The sequence below is a fragment of the Rhinoraja longicauda genome, chromosome 41 (assembly GCF_053455715.1).
Source record: "Rhinoraja longicauda isolate Sanriku21f chromosome 41, sRhiLon1.1, whole genome shotgun sequence".
In the NCBI taxonomy this organism is placed as follows: domain Eukaryota; kingdom Metazoa; phylum Chordata; class Chondrichthyes; order Rajiformes; family Arhynchobatidae; genus Rhinoraja; species Rhinoraja longicauda.
The window spans coordinates 3,563,157-3,587,742 of NC_135993.1; the positions used below are offsets into that span (position 1 = coordinate 3,563,157).

Below are 24,586 nucleotides of genomic sequence, written 5' to 3' on the forward strand. Positions count from 1 at the left end.
CTCCGGTTTCCTCCCACGCTCCAAAGACGTGCGGGTTTGCAGGTTAATCGGCTTGGTGTAAGTGTAAACTGTCCCAGTGTGTGTCGGGCAGTGTTAGTGTGCGGGGATCGCTGGTCGGCGCCGGATTCGGAGGGCACGTTCCGTGCTGTATCGCTAAACTAAACTGTATGGGGTTCCACACATGAGTACAGACACCAAGACGCTGGGGTAACTCAGCGGGACAGGCGGCATCTCTGGACAACAGGAACGGGCGACGTTCCTTTCTCCAGACTCTGGCACGAGTGGCTCCCTTACCTTCTGGAGGTTCCGACATCGGAGGGCTCAGACAGTACATGTGGTAACCTCGATCACAGTCATCGCAGAACAATAGCTGGTCCTGTAGATAGTGACAGTCAGACATCACACACAGCAACAGCAACAGCAACAGCAACAGGCCCTTCGGCCCACAATGTCCATGCTGAACACCATGACAACCTCACTGCCCGCACCAGGTCCATATCCCTCCGTCCCCTGGTATATCCACCGTCACAAATTATAGACAATAGGTGCAGGAGGAGGCCATTCGGCCCTTCGAGCCTGTACGCACCGCCATTCAATGTGATCATGGCTGATCATTCTCAATCAGTACCCCGTTCCTGCCTTCTCCCCATACCCCCTGACTCCGCTATCCTTAAGAGCTCTAACCAGCTCTCTCTTGAATGCGTTCAGAGAATTGGCCTCCACTGCCTTCTGAGGCAGAGAATTCACAGATTCACAACTCTCTGACTGAAAAAGTCTCAGTTCTAAATGGCCTACTCCTTATTCTTAAACTGTGTGTGGCCCCTTGTTCTGGACTCCCCCAACATTGGGAACATGTTTCCTGCCTCTAACGTTGTCCAACCCCTTAATAATCTTATACGTTTCGATAAGATTATAGGAGCAGGTTTGGGCCATTCGGCCCATCGAGTCTGGCTGGTCTATCTCTCCCTCTCAACCTCATCCTCCTGCCTTCTCCCGTAACTCCCAACACTCCGACTGATCAAGTATCTGACCTTAATAATATCCCTAGACTTGGCCTCCACAGCCGTCAGTGGCAATGAATCCCACAGATTCAAGACCCCTCCCCCCAGGGTCTCCATCGTCCCCTCTACCCTGAGAGGCCTCCTTTCACCTCTCCTCCTCTCCCATGCAACCCCCCTTCCCCCTCCCTCTTTACCTCTATCCACCCCTTTACCTGCCTCCCGTTTCCCCCCCTTGTACCTTTCCCTAGGGTCTCACATTTCCCCACCTCCCCGAGGATATCTCCCCCCCCACCGAGGGTCTCTTGCTCCCCTCACCCCCCTACAGAGGGTCCTTCGCCTCACCGAGGGTCTCTCCCCCCCTGAGAGTCTTACTCTCCCCCCCCCACCGAGGGTCTCTCCCCCCCACCGAGGGTCTCTCCCCCACCGAGGGTCTCCCCCACCGAGGGTCTCTCCCCCCCCCGAGAGTCTTACTCTCCCCCCACCAAGGGTCTCCCCCCCCCACCGAGGGTGTCTCTCCCCCCCACCGAGGGTCTCCCCCCCCACCGAGGTCTCTCCCCCCCACCGAGGGTCCTCCCCCCCACCGAGGGGTCTCCCCCCCCCCACCGAGGGTCTCTCCCCCCCACCGAGGGTCTCTCCCCCCACCGAGGGTCTCCCCCCACCGAGGGTCTCTCCCCCCCGAGAGCCTTACTCTCCCCCCACCACCGAGGGTCTCTCCCCCCCCACCAAGGGTCTCTCCCCCCCCCACCAAGGGTCTCTCCCCCACCGAGGGTCTCCCCCCCCCACCGAGGGGTCTCTCCCCCCCACCGAGGGTCTCTCCCCCCACCGAGGGTCTCCCCCCACCGAGGGTCTCTCCCCCCCGAGAGCCTTACTCTCCCCCACCACCGAGGGTCTCTCCCCCCCCACCAAGGGTCTCTCCCCCCCCCACCAAGGGTCTCTCCCCCACTGAGGGTCTCCCCCCCACCGAGGGTCTCCCCCCCACCGAGGGTCTCCTCCCCCCCCACCGAGGGTCTCACCCCTTCCCTCGCCCCCCCACCGAGGGTCTCTCCCCCCACCGAGGGTCTCCCCCATTCCGCCCCCACTCACGTCGTTCTCGGAGGTTGCCGCACAGGCTGCAGGACTTGCACTCGATGCACTGCCAGCGGTAGGTTCTCACGGCTGCCGTCATGTTTACCGTGAACTGCAGGCAGGAGGGATGACCTGGGGATACACAAATGCAGGGCGTCAGGAAGCAGGGCGGGGTCTTGACAGGCAGCGAAGGCACAGCGCGGAAACAGGCCCTTCGGCCCAGCGATGATCCCGCAAAACCAATACTATCCCACACGCACCAGGGACAATCTACACTCATAGTTTAGTTTATATAGTTTAGAGATACAGCGAAGAAACAGGCCCTGCAGCCCACAATGTCTGCACTGTAGATCAGGGGGCAACAGTAAATGGGGAACAGGGGGGGCAACAGTAAATGGGGAACAGGGGGGGCAACAGTAAATGGGGAACAGGGGGGGCAACAGTAAATGGGGGATTGGGGGGGCAACAGTAAATGGGGGAACAGGGGGGGCAACAGTAAATGGGGAACAGGGGGGGCAACAGTAAATGGGGGATTGGGGGGGCAACAGTAAATGGAGAACAGGGGGGGGCAACAGTAAATGGGGAACAGGGGGGGCAACAGTAAATGGGGGATTGGGGGTAACCAGTAAATGGGAAATTGGGGGGAACAGTAAGATGGGGAACAGGGGGGGGCAACAGTAAATGGGGATTGGGGGGAACAGTAAATGGGGAACGGGGGGGGCAACAGTAAATGGGGAACAGGGGGGGGCAACAGTAAATGGGGGATTGGGGGGGCAACAGTAAATGGGGAACGGGGGGGGCAACAGTAAATGGGGAACAGGGGGCAACAGTAAATGGGGAACAGGGGGGGCAACAGTAAATGGGGAACAGGGGGGGCAACAGTAAATGGGGAACAGGGGCTGCAACAGTAAATGGGGAACAGGGGCTGCAACAGTAAATGGGGAACAGGGGGGGGCAACAGTAAATGGGGATTGGGGGGGCAACAGTAAATGGGAACAGGGTGGGGCAACAGTAAATGGGGAACAGGGGGGGCAACAGTAAATGGGGAACAGGGGGGGCAACAGTAAATGGGGAACAGGGGGGGCAACAGTAAATGGGGAACGGGGGGGCAACAGTAAATGGGGGACTGGGGGGGCAACAGTAAATGGGGATTGGGGGGGCAACAGTAAATGGGGAACAGGGGGGGCAACAGTAAATGGGGAACGGGGGGGCAACAGTAAATGGGGAACGGGGGGGCAACAGTAAATGGGGGATTGGGGGGAACAGTAAATGGAAACAGGGGGTGCAACAGTAAATGGGGGACAGGGGGGAACAGTAAATGGGGGATTGGGGGGGCAACAGTAAATGGAGGCTTGGGGCAACTGTAATGGGGAACTGGGAGGGCAAAACTAAATGGGGAATAATTGGAGCAACAGGAAAATGGGAAGAAATGGAATTGCAGATGCTGGTTTACACCGAAGATAGGCGCAAAATGCTGGAGTAACTCAGTGGGACAGGCAGTGTCTCTGGGGAGAAGGGATGGGAGACGTATCAGGTTAAGACCCTTCTTCTGACAGAGAGACTCTGGAGTCTTTTCTCCGGAGATGCTGGCCCGACCTGCTGAGTTACTCCACCATGGTATCTAGCAATCTTAATAGGAAATGGGGAATCGGGGCAAGAGTCAATTGGAACTGGGTCTGTGTCTAGCTCTGGAACTGGGAAAGGGACTGGGATGTGACTGGGAATGTGAATGGGAAAGGGACTGAATGTGACTGGGAATGTGAATGGGAAAAGGGACTGGGAATGTGACTGGGAATGTGAATGTGACTGGAAATGTGACTGGGAATAGGACTGGGAATGGGAATGTGACTGGGAATGTGAATGGGAATGTGGCTGGGAATGTGACTGGGAATGTGAAAGGGATTGGATTGGGAATGGGACTGGGAATGTGACTGAGAATGTGAATGTGACTGGGAAAGGGACTGGGAATGTGAATGGGAATGGGAATGTGGCTGGGAATGTGACTGGGAATGTGAAAGGATTGGGATTGGGAATGGGAATGGGACTGGGAATGTGAATGTGACTGAGAATGTGAATGTGACTGGGAAAGGGACTGGGAATGTGAATGTAACTGGGAATGTGACTGGGAATGGGACTGAGAATGTGACTGGGAATGTGACTGGGAATGTGAATGGGAAAGGGATTAGGAATGGGAATGTGACTGGGAATGGGAAAGGGACTGGGAAAGTGACTGTGGCAGGGGATGTGACTGGGACTGGGAATGGCAATGGGAATGTGACTGGGATTGGAAATATGACTGAGAATGTGAATGGGAAAGGGATTGGGAATGGGACTGGGAATGTGACTGGGAATGTGAATGGGAAAGGGACTGGGAATGTGACTGTGGCTGGAATGGGACTGTGGCTGGGAGTGTGACTGGGAATGGGAATGTGACTGGAATGTGGCTGGGAATGGGAATGTGACATGGGAACGGGAATGGGAATGGGAATGTGGCTGTGACTGGGACCGTTTGAGTCGGAGTCTGGGACTGATCCGGGACCGAGCCTCGCCGCGGCACTGATTTTCCGCGCAGCTCTGAGTAAGACTCTGGATTTATTTTAATCCGCCTTAATCTGAACCAGTCGCTGGGAGCCGAGACCCTGCTCTGATTTCCTGCTCGCTTGGACTTCCCATCCCATTAGACAATAATCATCTTTTTTTTGTTTTTGTTGGGGGGGGGGGGGGGGGGGGGGTGGAAAAAAAAATCCTTTCACGTAATGAACTCCAGAAAACAGAAACAAAAGCCGAAGTGGCTGACTTACGAGCGTGGAAATGGGAGTCAGCAGGCAGGCGCTGGGTTGTGCTTCTGTGAGTTATACGACCTCCAAAACAACCCTTCTAAATATTTCAGCATGTAATGCCCACAGCGTGCGTACAAGGTCTGCTTTAAATCACATTCCTTTCCTTCAAACCACTTAAAGGGTAAGTGTGCGGGAAAATTGCTGCTTCTCCATTGCAGTTATATAGGACGTCGGTGAGGCCACACTTATATTGTGCTCAGTTTAGAGATACAGCGCGGAAACAGGCCCTTCGGCCCATCGAGGACCGCGCCGACCAGCGATCCCCGCACACTAACACTATCCTACACACACGCACACGCGCACACACACGCACACACGCACACACACACACGCACACACACACACGCACACACACGCACACACGCACGCACACACACACGCGCACACTCACACACACGCACGCACACACACACACGCGCACACTCACACACACGCACACACTCACACACACGCACACTCACACACGCACACACACGCGCACTCACACACACCCACACACACATGCACACACACACGCACACCAACACTATCCTACACACACACACACACACACACACACACACACACACACTCACATGCACACGCACACACACTCACACGCACGCACACACACACTCACACGCATACACTCACACACGCGCGCACACACACCACACACACACCAGGGACAATTTACTCACACACCAAGCCAATTAACCTACAAACCTGTACGTCTTTGAATCTCTGGGCACCATGTTACAGGAAAGAAGTTGGAAAGGGAACAGAGAAGATTTACAGGATGTTGCTAGGACTCGAGGGTCTGAGCTTTAAGGGAGAGTTGGGCAAGCTGGGACTCCTTGGAGTGCAGGAGGATGAGGGGTGATCTTATAGAGGTGTACAAAATCTTGAAAGGAATAGATCGGGTAGATGCACAGAGGTCTCTTGCCCAGAAGACATAGGTTTAAGGTGAGGGGTGGAAGATTTAATAGGAATCTGAGGGGTAACGTTTTCACACAGAGGGTGGTGGGTGTATGGAACGAGCTGCCGGAGGAGGTAGTTGAGGGCTGGGACTATCCAACGTTTAAGAAACAGTTAGACAGGTACATGGATGGGACAGGTTTGAAGGGATATGGACCAAACGCAGGCAGGTTGGACTAGCGTAGATGGGACATGTTGGCCGGTGTGGGCAAGTTGGGCCGAAGGGCCTGTTTCCACGCTGTATCACCTCTGTTTACAGTGTATATTAATGATTTGGACGAGGGAGTTGAATGCAACATCTCTAAGGTTTGCGGATGACACGAAGCTGGGTGGCAGTGTTAGCTGCGAGGAGGATGCTAGGAGGCTGCAGAGTGACTTGGATAGATTAGGCGAGTGGGCAAATGCATGGCAGATGCAATATAATGTGGATAAATGTGAGGTTATCCACTTTGGCGGCAAGAACAGGAAAGCAGAGTATTACCTGAATGGTGGCCAATTACGAGATGCAACGTGACCTGGGTGTCATGGTGCACCAGTCATTGAAAGCAAGCACCCAGGTGCAGCAGGCAGTGAAGAAAGCGAATGGTATGTTAGCATTCATTGCAAGAGGATTTGAGTATAGGAGCAGGGAGGTTCGCTGCAGTTGTACAGGGCCTTGGTGAGACCGCACCTGGAGTATTGTGTGCAGTTTTGGTCTCCTAATCTGAGGAAAGACATTCTAGCCTTGGAGGGAGTACAGAGAAGGTTCACCAGATTGATCCCTGGGATGGCAGGACTTTCATATGAAGAAAGACTGGATAGACTCGGCTTGTACTCGCTGGAATTTAGAAGATTGAGGGGGGATCTTATAGAAACTTACAAAATTCTTAAGGGGTTGGAGAGGCTAGATGCGGGAAGATTGTTCCCGATGTTGGGGAAGTCCAGAACTAGGGGTCACAGCTTAAGGATAAGGGGGAAGTCTTTTAGGACCGAGATGAGTGGTGAGTCTGTGGAATTCTCTGCCACAGAAGGTAGTTGAGGCCAGTTCATTGGCTATATTTAAAAGGAAGTTAGATGTGGCCCTTGTGGCTAAAGGGATCAGGGGGTATGGAGAGAAGGCAGGTAAAGGTTACTGAGCTGGATGATCATATTGAATGGCGGTGCAGGCTCGAAGGGCCAAAATGGCCTACTCCTGCACCTATTTTCTATGTTTCTATGAAGAGGTGATAACAAAGTGATACGAACAGTGGAACTAGCAGGACAACTAGTGTGGGGGAGGGACGGAGAGAGAGGGTTACCTGAAATTAGAGAAATCAATACTCATACCGCTGGGTGTAAGCTGCCCAAGGCGAAATATGAGGTGCTGTTCCTCTAATTTGCGTGTGGCCTCACTCTGACAACGGAGGAGGCCCAGGACAGAAAGGTCAGTGTGGGAACGGGAGGGAGAGTTCAAGTGCTTGGCAACCGGAAGATAGTGTAGCCGAGGCAGTCAACTGCAGATGCTGGCTTATACGAGAAATAGACGCAAAATGATGGAGTAACTCAGCAGGTCAGGAGGCACCTCTGGAGAACATGGATAGGTGATATTTTGGGTTGGAACCTCAATCGGACTGAAGAAGGGTCCCGACCCAGAACGTCACCTCTCCACGTTCTGCAGAGATGCTTCCTGACCTGCTGAGTTACACCAGCACTCTGTGTCCTTGAATGAGTTTAATTATCATATGTACCAACGACGAAATAACTCCATTCTTACTTGCAGCAGAATAACAGAATAACACTATATATATATAGAAATATGATATATGAATAACACCATATATATATATATACACACACACACACACACATATATACAGAATAACACTATATATATAGAAATATGATATATGAATAACACCATATATATATATATACACACATATATACAGAATAACACTATATATATAGAAATATGATATATGAATAACACCATATATATATATATAACACACATATATACAGAATAACACTATATATATAGAAATATGATATATGAATAACACCATATATATATATATACACACACACACATATATATACAGAATAACACTATATATATATAAATATGATATATGAATAACACCATATATATATATATACACACACACACACACATATATACAGAATAACACTATATATATATATAATATGATATATGAATAACACCATATATATATATATACATACACACACCATATATATATATACAGAATAACAGACTAACACAAAATATAAAGAAATATGATATATGAACTATATATATATATATATATATATATACACACACACACACACACACACGTGTATATATATATATATATATACAGAATAACAGACAACACAATATATATAGAAATATGATATATGAATAACACCATATATATATATATATATATATATACACACACACACACACACACACACACACATATATATATACATATATAGAATAACAGACTAACACAATATATATAGAAATATGATATATGAATAACACCATATATGTGTGTGTGTGTGTGTGTGTGTGTGTGTGTGTGTGTGTGTGTGTGTGTGTGTGTGTGTGTGTGTGTGTGTGTGTGTGTGTGTGTGTGTGTGTGTGTGTGTGTGCGTGTGTGTATGTGTATATATCTATATATATATATAAAAACATAGCACAAAAATTAAGGACATTTGTGTTTGGTAGATTATTTCTTTGTTGTAACAATGCTTCTTGGCAATAAATCTTATACCGTTGGAAAGCCTGTTTATTTCCCTTTTAAATGGTGCCACATTTGTAAGGAACATGCATTTGTGGGATGAGCAGCAGAGCTGAGTATGTGGGTTGCGCCCATGAAAAATCTGCCAAATCTTCTCTGCCAATGCCAAACAGCTTATTCTGCCATTGACTCTTGTTCGGTGTTGTTTGGTGGATTGGATGATTGAAGTCTGAAGAAACAAGACATATTGGCAATTTAACAATTTATTCATTTAATAAACAGAGCCACAGTAGCGTGTGGAAGAACCATACACAGCCACAACAGCCTGGCACCTCCTCCTCATGCTGGTCACCAGCCTGGTCACACACTGTTGTGGGATGGCATCCCATTCTTCAACCAGCATTGGTCGCAAGTCAGCCAACGTGGTTGTGTTGGTCACTCTGGCACGAACAGCACGCCCAAGCTGATCCCACAAGTGTTCATGGGGTTGAGGTCAGGACTGCTGGCAGGCCATTCCATCCTCTCCACTCCCAAATTCTGGAGGTAGTCTCTGAGAAACCCTGCTCTGTGGGGGCGAGCATTGTCATCTTGGAGGATAGAGTTCGGTCCCAGACTGTGGAGATATGGATTGCCACTGGTTGCAGAATCTCATCTCGATATCTCGATATCTCTCTGCATTGAGATTGCCCTCCAATGATGACAAGCCTCGTTTTTCCAGTGAGGGAGATGCTGCCCCACACCATCACACTGCCTCCACCAAAGATGTTACTCTATCGGTGCAGCAATCAGCATAGCGTTCTCCGCGTCTTCTCCACACTTTGACCCTATGATCAACTGCCGTAGGCAGAATCTGGACTCATCGCTGAACATCCTGGCAGCCCTATGAGACCGGAGATCAGCTGCGTGCAGTCTGTTCCGAATTGTCTGGGCAGAGAGCCGTCGGCCATATCGTCCTGCAAACCTTGACTGCAAATCTGTAGAAGACAGCCTACGGTTCCCAAGTGCTGACAGGGTGAGGAAACGGTCTTCTTCGGGTGTCGTCTTCTTGGGGACGCCCACTTCGCGGCCTGTCTCTGACATCCCCCGTTATTATGGAACTTGGCCTTCACTTGGAAATGGTACTAGGGCTCACTCCAAATAATGCCGCAACTTGGTTTTGCGGAACACCAGCTTGAAGTTGCCCTATCGCAAGGGCCCTATCCAGATCAGTCAACGTGGCATGCCGATTCTTGGAGCAGACACCTACTGACCACTGTAGCAGGGCCCATGCTCACAGATGCTGCCAATCAGGTGCCAATCAGGCACCTGAATGTCAGTACCTGGGGGTACCAGAGCTCAAAACAAGAGTCAATAGCAACAGCAGAATAAGCTGTTTGGCATTGGCAGAGAAGATTTGGCAAATTTTTCATGGGCGCAACCCATATACTCAGCTCTGCTGCTCATCCCACAAATGCATGTTCCTTACAAATGTGGCACCATTTAAAAGGGAAATAAACAGGCTTTCCAACGGTATAAGATTTATTGCCAAGAAGCATTGTTACAACAAAGAAATAATCTACCAAACACAAATTTCCTTACTTTTTGTGCTATGTTTATATACAGAATAACAGACTAACACAATATATATAGAAATATGATATATGAATAACACCATATATATATACACACACACACACACACACACACACACATATGTATATATATATATATATATATATATAGAATAACAGACTAACACAATAAATATGAAGATGGGTCTCGACCCGAAACGTCACCCATTCCTTCTCTCCCGAGATGCTGCCTGACCCGCTGAGTTACTCCAGCATTTTGTGTCTACCTGCAAATTAACCTTTTGGGAATCCTGCACCAGCAGTCCCGAGTTTCTTTGCATCTCCGATTTCTGGATCACAATAGGACACAACAATAACCACAAAACCAGTGCAAAAAAACCACCCAAAGAGCTTAGTGCAGCCAAAGGCAGTCCATAGAGATTCACACAGAGTGCTGGAGTAACTCAGCGGGTCGGGCAGCATCTCCGGAGAACATGGATAGGTGACGTTTCACAGAGTGCTGGGGTAACTCAGCGGGTCAGGCAGCATCTGTGGAGAACATGGATAGGTGACGTTTCAGATCGGGTTGGGACAATGTTTGCTTCCACTGGCATTTGCCCCAAAGAGGGATTGATTGGGATCTCTGTCATTACATGTGGGCGGCACGTTGGCGCAGTGGTAGAGTTGCTGCTTCACAGCGCCAGAGACCCAGGTTTAATCCTACCTACGGGTGCTGCCTGTACGGAATATTACATTCTCCCTGTGACCGCGTGGGTTTTCTCCGGGTGCTCCGGTTTCCTCCCACTCTCCAAAGACGTACAGGTTTGTATGTTAGTTGGCTTCGGTAAAATTGTAATTAGTTGCTAGTGTGTGCAGGATAGTGTTAGTGTTCGGGGATCGCTGGTCGGCGTGGATTCAGTGGGCCGAAGGGCCTGTTTCCGCGCTGTATCTCTAAACTAGATTAAACTAAACGAAACTTGTGCGAACGGGGTGATCGATGGTCAGCACGGACTCAGTGGGCTGTAGGGCATGTATCTCTAAACTAAACTAAACTAATCTAAACCAAACTAAACCAGTGTGAATGGGGTGACCAGCTGGCGGCACGGTGGCGCAGCGGTAGAGTTGCTGCCTTACAGCGAATGCAACGCCGGAGACTCGGGTTCGATCCTGACTACGGGCGCCGTCTGTACGGAGTTTGTACGTTCTCCCCGTGACCTGCATGGGTTTTCTCCGAGATCTTCGGTTTCCTCCCACACTCCAAAGACGTGCAGGTTTGTAGGTTAATTGACAGGGTAAATGTAAAAAAACTTGTCCCTAGTGTGTGTAGGATAGTGTTAGTGTGCGGGGATCGCTGGGCGGCGCGGACTTGATGGGCCGAAGGGCCTGTTTCCACGCTGTATCTCTTAAAACAAAACTAAAATAAAACAAAATAAAAGGACTTTGCAAGCTGAAACTCACCAGAGCGTCCACAATCCGCACAGGTTATGAGATCTTCGGGAAAACCTGTCTTCTTGTTGCCTGAGGTCCCACCCAGGCAGAAATCGCAGTAACTGCTGGGGATGGTGCTGCCATCTGGGCCTCTGCGGGCTGGGGATATCATTGCAACAGTCAGTAAGAGGGAGACAGAGGCTAAACACCAGCCCTCAGCGGCCCCCAGCTCTGACCAGGACCTGCGACTGACCCAGGACCTAAGACTGACCCAGGACCTGCGACTGACCCAGGACCTGCATCTGACCAGGATCTGCATCTGACCCAGGACCTGCATCTGACCAGGACCTGCGACTGACCCAGGACCTGCATCTGACCAGGACCTGCGACTGACCCAGGACCTGCATCTGACCAGGACCTACATCTGACCAGGACCTGCGACTGAATTTAGATTCTACACTGGAATTTAGAAGGATGTGAGGGGATCTTATCGAAAGGTATAAGATTATTAAGGGATTTATTCACAAAATGCTGGAGTAACTCAGCAGGTCGGTCAGCATCTCGGGAGAGAAGGAATGGGTGACGTTTCGGGTCGAGACCCTTCTTCAGACTGATTATTAAGGGGTTGGACACGTTAGAGGTAGGAAACATGTTCCCAATGTTGGGGGAGTCCAGAACCAGGGGCCACAGTTTAAGAATAAGGGGTAGTAGGCCATTTAGAACGGAGATGGGGAAAAACTTTTTCAGTCAGAGAGTTGTGAATCTGTGGAATTCTCTGCCTCAGAAGGCAGTGGAGGCCAATTCTCTGAATGCTTTCAAGAGAGAGCTAGATAGAGCTCTTAAGGATAGCGGAGTCAGGGGGTATGGGGAGAAGGCAGGAACGGGGTACTGATTGTGGATGATCAGCCATGATCACATTGAATGGCAGTGCTGGCTCGAAGGGCCGAATGGCCTACTCCTGCACCTATTGCCTATTGTCTATTGTCCAGGACCTAAGTCTGACCCAGGACCTTTGCTCTCTATGTAGACACTAAAATGCTGGAGTAACTCAATGGGACAGGCAGCATCTCTGGAGAGAAGGGGTGGCACGGTGGCGCAGCGGTAGAGTTGCTGTCTTACAGCGCTTGCAGCACCGGAAACCCGGGTTCGATCCCAACTACGGGTGCTGTCTGTACGGAGTTTGTACGTTCTCCCCGTGACCTGCGTGGGTTTTCTCCGGGTGCTCCGGTTTCCTCCCACACTCCAAAGACGTGCTGGGTTGTAGGTTAATTAGCTTGGTGTAAATGTACAAAATTGTCCCTAGTGTGTGTAGGATAGTGTTAGTGTGCGGGGATCGCTGGTCGGCGCGGGAGGGCCTGTTTCAGCGCTGTATCTCTAAACTAAACTAAACTCTAACCTAAAGGAATGGGTCGAGATCTTTCTTCAGACCTTGACCTGAAACGTCGCCCATTCCTTCTCTCCAGAGATGCTGCCTGACCCGCTGAGTTACTCCAGCATTTTGTGTCTACCTTCGATTTAAACCAGCATCAGCAGTTTTTTTCCCCTACACATTTGGACAGAGACCTGGACAGGACAGGTTTGGAGGGATATGGGCCAAGCGCGGGCAGGTGGGACGAGCGTAGACCTGATGGGCCGAAGGGCCTGTTTCCGCCTTGTATGTACGAGTCTAGATTAAAAATTGATGGCGGGGCGAGAGAAATGAATAAATGATTGTCGAATTTCTTTCGAAACAAAAGCACCTGGAGTCGGTTGGTCAAGGGAATTGAGGCCTTTGATGGCTGGCATGTTGGGAATGCAGCTGGAAAGTTCTAGAATGGTTGTGGAGGGGGGGGGGAAGGGAAGGGGCTTACTACATTTTGTTGCAGATGGAATGGTTTGCTGCACAGAGTCCTGCTGCTGAATTTATTAGCTGCCTCTCCATTTTCGCTGTCGTGTTGTCATTTGCATTCAGAGTCGATCCTCCACACACGCACTCTCTTTCTCTCTCTTTCTCTCTCTCTCTCTCTTTCTTTCTCTCTCTCTCTCATCTCCGGGAGAAAAAGAAAGATCTGGAATCAAATGTCGGTGGATACCTCATCAGCGAAGTAAAATATAACCCAGGAATTAAATAAAATACAGATGGTTCGTAAATGGAGCAGGCCTCGACATACCAAAGGAATGGTTATTTGTTTCAAGATTTATGAGCGGGTTTTACAAAAAAGAGGGGGCTTTGCTTAATAATGGTGTGTTCCTGGTTTATATTCATCAACTCTCTGACTGCAGAGAGGAGAAATCTTTTGACAGGGAACCATTAAACAGGCCTCCCTCTAATTGAAACTATCGTAGACTAACAAATATTAAGCCCAAGGCCCTCTCTGATATATTTTTTTACTCTCCTGGATTCAAGATGAACCGTTTCCATGCCAACCACATAACCCGGGCAACAAAGCAATCCAATTTATTTTATTTCTTTCCCAGTCTCTGTTTTAAATAGATGAGTGAGAGGAATATAATGCAGGCTCTGGTGATATTGATTTTCACATCCAGTATATTTTGTGAGGCTTCTCCCAGTGTTGAGGCCTAGCCTCCCTCAGCCCAGGCAGAACAGGTTTGGGTCCATGAAAATGGACACAAAATGCTGGAGTAACTCAGCAGGTCAGGCAGCATCTCGGGAGAGAAGGAATGGGTGACGTTTCGGGTCGAGACCCTTCTTCAGGCAGAACAGGTCTGGTGGTTCCCTGAAATTGGACACAAAATGCTGGAGTAACGCAGCATTTCTCGGATGGGCGACGTTTCGGATCGAGACCCTTCTTCAGACAGAGAAACATAGAAAATAGGTGCAGGAGGAGGCCATTCAGCCCTTCGAGCCAGCACCGCCATTCGTTGTGATCATGGCTGATCATCCACAATCAGTAGTATAAGAAAATAACTGCAAATGCTGGTACAAATCGATTTATTCACAAAATGCTGGAGTAACTCAGCAGGTCAGGCAGCATCTCGGGAGAGAAGGAATGGGTGACGTTTCTGAAGAAGGGTCTCGACCCGAAACGTCACCCATTCCTTCTCTCCCGAGATGCTGCCTGACCTGCTGAGTTAATCCAGCATTTTGTGAATAAATCCACAATCAGTAACCCGTGCCTGCCTTCTCCCCATATGCCTTGATTCCACTAGCCGCTAGAGCTCGATCTAACTCTCATCCAGTGAATTGGCCTCCACTGCCCTCTGTGGCAGAGAATTCCACACATTCACAACTCTCTGGGTGAAAAAGCTTTTTCGCATCTCAGTTTTAAATGGCCTCCCCTTTATTCTTAGACTGTGTGTGTGTGGCCCCTGGTTCTGGACTCCCCCAACATTGGGAACATTTTTTTCCTGCATCCAGCTTGTCCAGTCCTTTTATAATTTTATACGTTTATAATTTTATGCGTTATGCACAGATGTGGGGGGGTAAGGTGAGAAAACGAGACATCAAATGGGGCGCAGATCAAGGAGAATGTAGAATAGATCATTGTTAGGTTGCAGAAGCTGACCACAAAGCATAAAAAGATAAAACTTAATTAAGAGGACAGTCTTAATTGGTTTACATCGGCGAAACCAAGCGCAGGCTCGGCGATCGCTTCGCTGAACACCTGCGCTCGGTCCCCGTTAACCAAACTGTTCTCCCGGTGGCCGAGCACTTCAACTCCCCCTCCCACTCCCAGTCTGACCTTTCTGTCATGGGCCTCCTCCAGTGCCATAGTGAGGCCCACAGGAAATTGGAGGAGCAGCACCTCATATTTCGCCTGGGCAGCTTGCAGCCCAGTGGTATGAACATCGACTTCTCCAACTTTAGATAGTTCCTCTGTCCCTCTCTTCCCCTCCTCCTTCCCAGATCTCCCTCTATCTTCCTGTCTCCACCTATATCCTTCCTTGTCCCGCCCCCCTGACATCAGTCTGAAGAAGGGTCTCGACCCGAAACATCAAAGTTCAATGCGTATATACACACGTACACACAAGCACACACACACACACACACACACACATATATATATATACATACATATACATATATATATATACACACACATACATGTATATATACTTACACACACATACTCAAAGTTCAATGCGTATATACACACGTACCCACAAGCACACACACACACACACACATATAATAGACAATAGACAATAGACAATAGGTGCAGGAGGAGGCCATTCAGCCCTTCGAGCCAGCACCGCCATTCAATGCGATCATGGCTGATCACTCTCAATCAGTACCCCGTTCCTGCCTTCTCCCCATAACCTCTCACTCCGCTATCCTTAAGAGCTCTATTCAGCTCTCTCTTGAAAGCATCCAACGAACTGGCCCCCACTGCCTTCTGAGGCAGAGAATTCCACACCTTCACCACTCTCTGACTGAAAAAGTTCTTATTCATCTCCGTTCTAAATGGCCTACCCCTTATTCTTAAACTGTGGCCCCTTGTTCTGGACTCCCCCAACATTGGGAACATGTTTCCTGCCTCTAATGTGTCCAATCCCCTAATTATCTTATATGTTTCAATAAGATCCCCCCTCATCCTTCTAAATTCCAGTGTATACAAGCCCAATCGCTCCAGCCTTTCAATACCAGTATACATACATATACATACACACACATACATGTATATATACTTACACACAAAGTTCAATGCGTATATATACACGTACCACAAGTACACACAGAGACACACACACACACACACATATATATATATATATACTTACACACACTTACTCAAAAAAACACAGGTGTCAGAGGTTATGGGGAGAAGGCAGGAGAATGGGGTTAGGAGGGGGAGATAGATCAGCCATGATTGAATGGGGGGGTAGATTTGAAGGGCCGAATGGCCTTATTCTGCTCCCATCATTTATGAACTTCTGAAATAACAGGGACTGGATGGAGATGCTGCTCAAAATGACCGCCCTGTCCACATTTTTGGTTTCTCCAACACAGAGCAAATGCTGAGTAGTGCAGTCCATCAGTTGCCAACTGATCCTACATTACAACAGCGAGCACTCTCCAAACTAACCTTGCTGTCAACAAGACACTCCATACACATGAAAACAAGTTAGGAATTGCGTATCAAATTTTATTCCAACACAGTGCAGGAGGTGTAGGAAGAAAAACTGCAGATGCTGGTTAAAAATCTAAGGTAGACACAAAATGCTGGAGTAACTCAGAGGGTCAGGCAGCATCTCGGGAGAGAAGGAATGGGTGACGTTTTGGGTCTCGACCCGAAACGTCACCCATTCCTTCTCTCCCGAGATGCTGCCTGACCCGCTGAGTTACTCCAGCATTTTGTGACTACCTTCAGTGTAGGAGGTGGTGTTTCAAGTTATTTGTTCTGCCATTATACAAGCTGGATATCAGGGTTGAGTCGAAAGGAACTGCAGATGCTGGTTTACAAAAACAGACACAAAGTGCTGGAGTATCTCAGTGGGTCAGGCAGCATCTCTGGAGAACATGGATAGGCGACGTTTCGGGTTGGGACCCTTCTTCGGACTGTTGAAATGTAACCCATTCCTTCTCTCCAGAGATGCTGCCTGTCCCGCTGAGTTACTCCAGCATTTTGTATCTATCTTTGATTTAAACCGCATCTGCAGTTCTTTCCTGCACATGATGTCTCTGTTAGTGATTGGGGACCAAGGACACGTTGGCATCAGGCAATCTACCCATCAGGCAATCTACCCCTCTTCCACAGTGATGCCCTGCCCTGAATATGATTCAAGTCAAACCTTCAACAAACCTTCTGGGGAGTCCAGAACCAGGGGCCACAGTTTAAGAATAAGGGGGTAGGCCATTTAGAACGGAGATGAGGTAAAACTTTTTCACCCAGAGTGTCGTAAATCTGTGGAATTCTCTGCCTCTGAAGGCAGTGGAGGCCAATTCTCTGGATGCTTTCAAGAGAGAGTTAGATAGAGCTCTTAAGGATAGCGGAGTCAGGGGGTATGGGGAGAAGGCAGGAACGGGGTACTGATTGTGAATGATCAGCCATGATCACATTGAATGGCGGTGCTGGCTCGAAAGGCCGAATGGCCTCCTCCTGCACCTATTGTCTATTGTCTATTGTCTATTGTCTAACCCAGAAGGCTAGTGTTGACCGCATACTGTATTACAGTGTGGATATATCCCGTAAAAATGGTGTACAAAGCTTGCTGAACCAGTTCAAGAAACAAAGTAGACACAAAGTGCTGGAATAACTCAGCGGGTCAAGCAGCAACTCTGGAGAACATGGTCTCAAGAAGTGTCCCGACCCAGAAGGCTCGTGCTTCAGATAGACACAAAATGCAGGGGTCACCCATTCCTTCCCTCCAGAGATGCTGCCTGTCCCACTGAGTTACTCCAGCACTTTGTATCTATCTTCCGTTTAAACTAGCATCTGCAGTTCCTTGCCACAGGCGAGTGCTTTAGTTTAGTTTAGAGATGCAGAACGGAAACAGGCCCTTCGGCCCACCGAGTCCGTGCCGACCAGCGATCCCCGCACACTCACACTACCCCACGCACATTAGGGAACAATTTGCAATGAAACCAAGCCAATTCACCTACAAACCTGCACGTCTTTGGAGTGTGGGAGGAAACCGAAGATCTCGGAGGAAACCCGCGCCGGTCACGGGGAGAGCGTACAAACTCCGTACAGACAGCGCCCGTAGTCGGGATCGAACCCGGGTCTCTGGCGCTGTGAGGCAGCAGCTCTACCCGCTGCGCCACCGTTCTTGTAGATACACATCCCACCTCGAACAAGTCAAGACAATCGGACCAACAGGACAGAAATATTGGCGGAAGAAGACTTTTACCTTGTTGGGAGGCAGAGGTTGGGGGGGGGGGAGAGGGGGATTTGAACCCACGACTCTCTCCCCCGCACTCCCACAAGCACAGTGTGTAGGAAAGAACTGCAGATGCTGGTTTAAAATCGAAAACAGACGTAAAATGTTGGAGGAACACAGCGGGACAGGAAGCATCTCTGGAGGGAAGGGACAAAATATGTGGGATAGGACTGCAGGTGACGGTTTGAAGAAGGGTCTCGACCTGAAACGTCGCCCATTCCTTCTCCCCAGGGATGCTGCCTGTCCCGCTGAGTTACTCCAACTTTCTGCCTGTCCCACTGAGTTACTCCGACCTTCGATTTAAACCGGCATCTGCAGTTCCTTCCTACAGGTTTATAGACAATAGACAATAGGTGCAGGAGGAGGCCATTCGGCCCTTCGAGCCAGCACCGCCATTCAATGTGATCATGGCTGATCATTCTCAATCAGTACCCCGTTCCTGCCTTCTCCCCATACCCCCTGACTCTGCTATCCTTAAGAGCTCGATCCAGCTCTCTCTTGAATGCATTCAGAGAATTGGCCTCCACTACCTTATGAGGCAGAGAATTCCACAGATTCACAACTCTCTGACTGAAAAAGGTTTTCCTCATCTCCGTTCTAAATGGCCTACCCCTTATTCTTAAACTGTGTGTGGCCCCTTGTTCTGGACTCCCCCAACATTGGGAACATGTTTCCTGCCTCTAACGTGTCCAACCCTTAATAATCTCATACGTTTCGATAAGATCTCCTCTCATCCTTCTAAATTCCAGTGTATACAAGCCTAGTCGCTCCAGTCTTTCAACATATGAACGTCCCGCCATTCCAGGAAGGTTTCTATCTCCCACAGCACAGCAGCATCAACGCCCATCCCAAGCACCACCCTGATGGTGAGGCAGTGGGAGGAACATGAACAACGGAATCTTGGAATCATCTTTGATCAAACCCTCTCCTTCAACAAACACATCAAACACATCACAAAGACAGCCTTCTTCCACCTCAAAAACATTGCCCGTCTCCGTCCATCCCTCTCCTCCACAGCTGCAGAAACCCTCATCCACGCCTTCATCACCTCCCGTCTGGACTACTGCAACAGCCTCCTCTATGGCGCACCCTCAAAAATCATTAGTAAACTTCAATACATTCAAAACTCCGCTGCCCGTCTACTCACCCACACCTCGATCCGTGACCATATCACCCCCGCCCTTTACAAACTCCACTGGCTCCCCATCCCCCAGAGAATCCAGTACAAAATCCTCCTCATGACCTACAAAGCCCTCCATAACCTGGCCCCATCCTACCTGACCGCCCTCCTCCACAGGCACACTCCCACCTGCACCCTCCGCTCTGCTGCTGCCAATCTCCTATCCCCCCACATCCGGACCAAACTCAGATCCTGGGGGGACAGGGCTTTCTCCATCGCTGCTCCCACCCTATGGAACTCACTACCCCAAACCGTCAGAGACTCCTCCTCACTCACCACATTCAAAACATCACTGAAGTCTCACCTGTTCAGTACTGCCTTCAACCACTGAAGGTCACCTCACCCTCTGTCTCCTTTCTCTGTTCGTTTACTTATTTATCTATTTATTCACTTCCCTATGTTCTTTAAATCCCTGTAAAGCGTCTTTGAGTATATGAAAAGCGCTATATAAATGTAATGCATTATTATTATTATTATTATTATTCCAGGTGCACGTTCCGGATTAGCCAAGCTACTGGTGGTGGTGGTCGGGGCCTTACGTTTATGGCTGTTCTTGCGGTGGAAGGGAAGGGTGTGTCGCTCCAGCTCATCTTCGCCTTCCTCCTCTGCCAGGTGGGTGTGGGTGTAGTGGTAGCTCAGCCCCGGACGGTTCTTGTAGCGCTTCCCACAGACTGTCCACCGAGAAGACAAAGACATTTAGTTGAGTGGGATCTCCCAGTGTCAATGCAAATGTGAATTCCACATCTATGTTTCTTTAATAGACAATAGGTGCATTCGGCCCATCGAGCCAGCACCGCCATTCAATGTGATCATGGCTGATCATTCTCAATCAGTAGAACCTGGGTCTCTGGCGCTGTGAGGCAGCAACTCTACTGCTGCGCCACCGTGCCACCCCAGTTGGCTCCTGCCTTCTCCCCATACCCCCCGACTCCGCTATCCTTAAGAGCTCTATCTAGCTCTCTCTTGAATGCATTCAGAGAATTGGCCTCCACTGCCTTCTGAGGCAGTGAATTCCACAGATTCACAACTCTCTGACTGAAAAAGGTTTTCCTCATCTCCGTTCTAAATGGCCGACCCCTTATTCTTAAACTGTGTGGCCCCTGGTTCTGGACTCCCCCAACATTGGGAACATGTTTCCTGCCTCTAACGTGTCCAACCCCTTAATAATCGTATACGTTTCGATAAGGTCCCCTCTCATCCTTCTAAATTCCAGTGTATACAAGCCTAGTCGCTCCAGTCTTTCAATATATGACAGTCCCACCATTCCGGGAATTAACCTAGTCAACCTACGCTGCACGCCCTCAATAGCAAGGACATCCTTCCTCAAATTTGGAGACCAAAACTGCACACAGTACTCCAGGTGCGGTCTCACCAGGGCCCGGTACAACTGTAGAAGGACCTCTTTGCTCCTATACTCAACTCCTCTTGTTATGAAGGCCAACATTCCATTGGCTTTCTTCACTGCCTGCTGTACCTGCATGCTTCCTTTCAGTGACTGATGCACTAGGACACCCAGATCTCGTTGAGGGAGGGGTGCGGGGAGGAGAGGTGGACTTTACTGACTTGGTGCGCACAAAATGCTGGAGTAACTCAGCGGGGCAGGCAGCATCTCTGGGAGAAGGAATGGGCGATGCTGGTACAGTCTGAAGAAGGGTCTCGACCCAAAACGTCACCCATTCCTTCTCCCCAGAGATGCTGCCTGACCCGCTGAGTTACTCCAGCATTTTGTGTCAATCTCTGATGGCAATCTGAGAACAGGATGGACCACTCCGTTGAAATCGCCTGTACTGAAGTGGAGTACGCAAAGGAGCCATTTTAGTAAGCAAAACCCGCCGCTCGCTCTGCCTCTCGCAGTGTAATCAGTGTTTTGGGGGAACAGTTTGTGTGATGATACCATTAAAAATGCAGAATGTATCGAGAGACTGAAGTCAGTCTGAAGAAGGGTCTCGACCTGAAACGTCACCCATTCTTTCTCTCCAGAGATGCTGCCTGACCCGCTGAGTTACTCCATCATGTGTCTACCTTCGATTTAAACCAGCATCTGCAGTCCCTTCCTACGCACGTAAGGCCATAAGTGATAGGAGCAGAATTAGGCCATTCGGCCCATCAAGTCTACTCCACCATTCAATCATGGCTGATCTATCTCTCCCTCCTAACCCCATTCTCCTGCCTTCTCCCCATAACCCCCGACACCCCCTGTCCCACTGAATGACTCCGGTATTTTGTGTGTCTAGCTTTGGTGTAAACCATCATCTGCAGCTCCTTCCTGAACATGAGCCAACACATTATAGGAGGGATGTCGACAAAATGGAGAGGGTACAGAGGAGATTTACTAGAATGTTGCCTGGGTTTCAGCACTTAAGCTACAGAGAGAGGTTGAACAGGTTGGGTCTTTATTCTTTGGAGCGTAGAAGGTTGAGGGGGGACTTGATAGAGGTTTTTTAAATTTTGAGAGGGACGGACAGAGTTGACGTGGGTAGGCTTTTCCCTTTGAGAGTGGGGAAGATTCCAACAAGGGGACATAACTTCAGAATTGAGGGACAAAAGTTTAGGGGTAACATGAGGGGTAACTTCTTTACTCAGAGGGTGGTGGCTGTATGGAATGGGCTTCCGGTGGAAGTGGTGGAGGCAGGCTCGATTTTATTATTTAAGAGTAAATTGGATAGGTATATGGATAAGAGGGGATTAGAGGGTTATGGTCTGAGTGCAGGTAGATGAGACTAGGTCAGGGAGAGTGGTCGGCGTGGACTGGTAGGGCCGAACGGGCCTGTTTGCGTGCTGTAGTTGTTATATGGTTATATGGTTATATTAGTGGGCAGGACCATCTATCTGTTCATTGTAAATACCTGGAGGTGGAAGGAGGTCATTCACAAGGTGGTTTGGTGAGGTTAAATCAGGAGGAATCATTTCCAGTGGTAAGAATCAGAAGAGCATCATCCTACCACAACCAGAGAGCAGTCCTGGGCTACAATCAACCTCATTGGGGAAATTCGGACTATCTTTGATCGGATTTTATCTTGCACTGAATGTTATTCACGTTATTCCCTTTATCCTGTCCCTGTACACTGTGGACGGCTCGATTGTAGTCACGTATTGTCTTTCCACTGAGTGGTTAGCACGCAACACAAGCTTTTCACTTGTACCTCGGTACGCGTGATAATAACCTAAACTAAACGAAACTTTATTCTGTATCTGTGCACTGTGGATGGCTTGTGTGTAATCATGTATAGTCTTACCGCTGGCTGGTTAGCACAAAAGCTTTTCACTGTACCTCTTTACGCGTGACAATAAACTAGACCGAACTGACATGGAACAGATCATCTCACAGCAAGCCCCAATCCTCTGTCTCTAGCCAACTTCGGGCGGCACGGTGGCGCAGCGGTAGAGTTGCTGCCTCACAGCGCCAGAGACCCGGGTTCGATCCTGACTACGGGCGCTGCCCGCACTGAGTTTTTACGTTCTCCCCGTGACCTGCGTGGGTTTTCTCCGAGATCTTCGGTTTCCTCCCGCACTCCAAAGACGCGCAGGTGTGTGGGTTAATTGGCTTTGGTTTAAATGTAAAATTGTCCCGAGAGGTTAAATCAGGAGGAATAATTTCCGGTGGTAGGAATCAGAAGAACATCGACCTACCACAAATAGAGAGAGCCACTATCTACCTCACTCGAGACTCTCGGACTATCATTGATCGGATTTTATCTTGCACTAAACGTTATTCACGTCATTCCCTATCATGATGTGTAGGATAGTGGGGATCGTGTGTGGGGATCGTTGGTCGGCGTGGATTCGGTTGACCTGTTTCCACTCTGTACACTCTAAACTATACAATAAAGCACACGACACAGAGTGCTGGAGTAACTCAGCGGGTCAGGCTGCATCTCTGGAGAACGTGGATAGGCATCGACAGAGATGCTGCCTGACCCGCTGAGTTACAGCGGCATTCCGTGTGGGTTTGGCCGGAGATGGTGACAGACACCCTCGCGTAATCACGTCACGAAAGAACTGCAAGGGTGCTGGTTTCAACCGAAGGTAGACCCAAAACGCTGGAGTAACTCAGCGGGACAGGCAGCGTCTCTGGAGAGAAGGAATGGGTGACGTTTCGGGTCGAGACCGTGGTCTATCTACCCTCACGTAATCCCCGCACGGTGTGGATTAGGGCCTACTTACTGTCACAGACGTATGGTTTGTCCCTGTCCTCCAGTGACGTGGGTTCCTGTCTCTTTCTCATGCCTCCGATGCCATAGGTCTGGAAGAGCGAGCACAGAACATACATGGGATTCAAGTGTACAGGCCGGCCAACAATGCCAATGCTGAACATGACACCAAGTTACACCAATCTCCTCTCCTTCCACATTATCCATATCCTCCATTCCCTGCCGATTTAGTTTCGTTTATTTCATTTAGAGATACAGCGTGGAAACAGGCCCTTCTGCCCATCGAGTCGACACCGACCAGCGATTCCCCGCTCACACTAACACTATCCTACACACACGAGGGTCAATTTACACATACACCAAGCCAATTAATCTACAAACCCGCACGTCTTTGGAGTGTGGGAGGAAACTGACGAACTCGGAGAAAACCCACGCAGGTCACGGGGAGAACGTGCAAACTCCATACAAACAGCGCGTATAAATCCCTCAATTCCCTGCCGATCTAAAAGTCTCCTAAATGTCGCTATCATATAACTCACAGATCATAGAATAGTCAGTCAGAGAGTTGTGAATCTGTGGAATTCTCTGCCTCAGAAGGCAGTGGAGGCCAATTCTCTGAATACATTCAAGAGAGAGCTAGATAGAGCTCTTAAGGATAGCGGAGTCAGGGGGTATGGGGAGAAAGCAGGAACGGGGTACTGATTTAGAATGATCAGCCATGATCACATTGAATGGCGGTGCTGGCTCGAAGGGCCGAATGGCCTCCTCCTGCACCTATTGTCTATTGTCTAATATAGAACGGTATAGCACAGGAAGGCGCAGCGGTAGAGTTGCTGCCTCACAGCGCCAGGGACTCAGGTTCGATCCTGACTACAGGT

The 24,586-nt window shown here is 49.4% G+C and overlaps 1 protein-coding gene across 1 annotated transcript in view; it reads right to left on the minus strand.

Moving 5' to 3' along the window:
* Positions 1–296: 296 nt before the first annotated feature.
* The window catches only part of dpf1 (double PHD fingers 1), a 45,866-nt gene continuing 21,576 nt past the window's right edge, over positions 297–24,586 (minus strand). Inside the window, exons 6-10 of the mRNA XM_078430868.1 lie at positions 23,722–23,800; positions 20,097–20,228; positions 11,586–11,714; positions 2,085–2,198; positions 297–376 (exon numbers count right to left, since the gene is read on the minus strand). Of these exons, the coding sequence (XP_078286994.1) occupies positions 354–376; positions 2,085–2,198; positions 11,586–11,714; positions 20,097–20,228; positions 23,722–23,800 (477 nt within the window). The 3' untranslated portion in view covers positions 297–353. The remainder of the gene's footprint in view (positions 377–2,084; positions 2,199–11,585; positions 11,715–20,096; positions 20,229–23,721; positions 23,801–24,586) is intronic.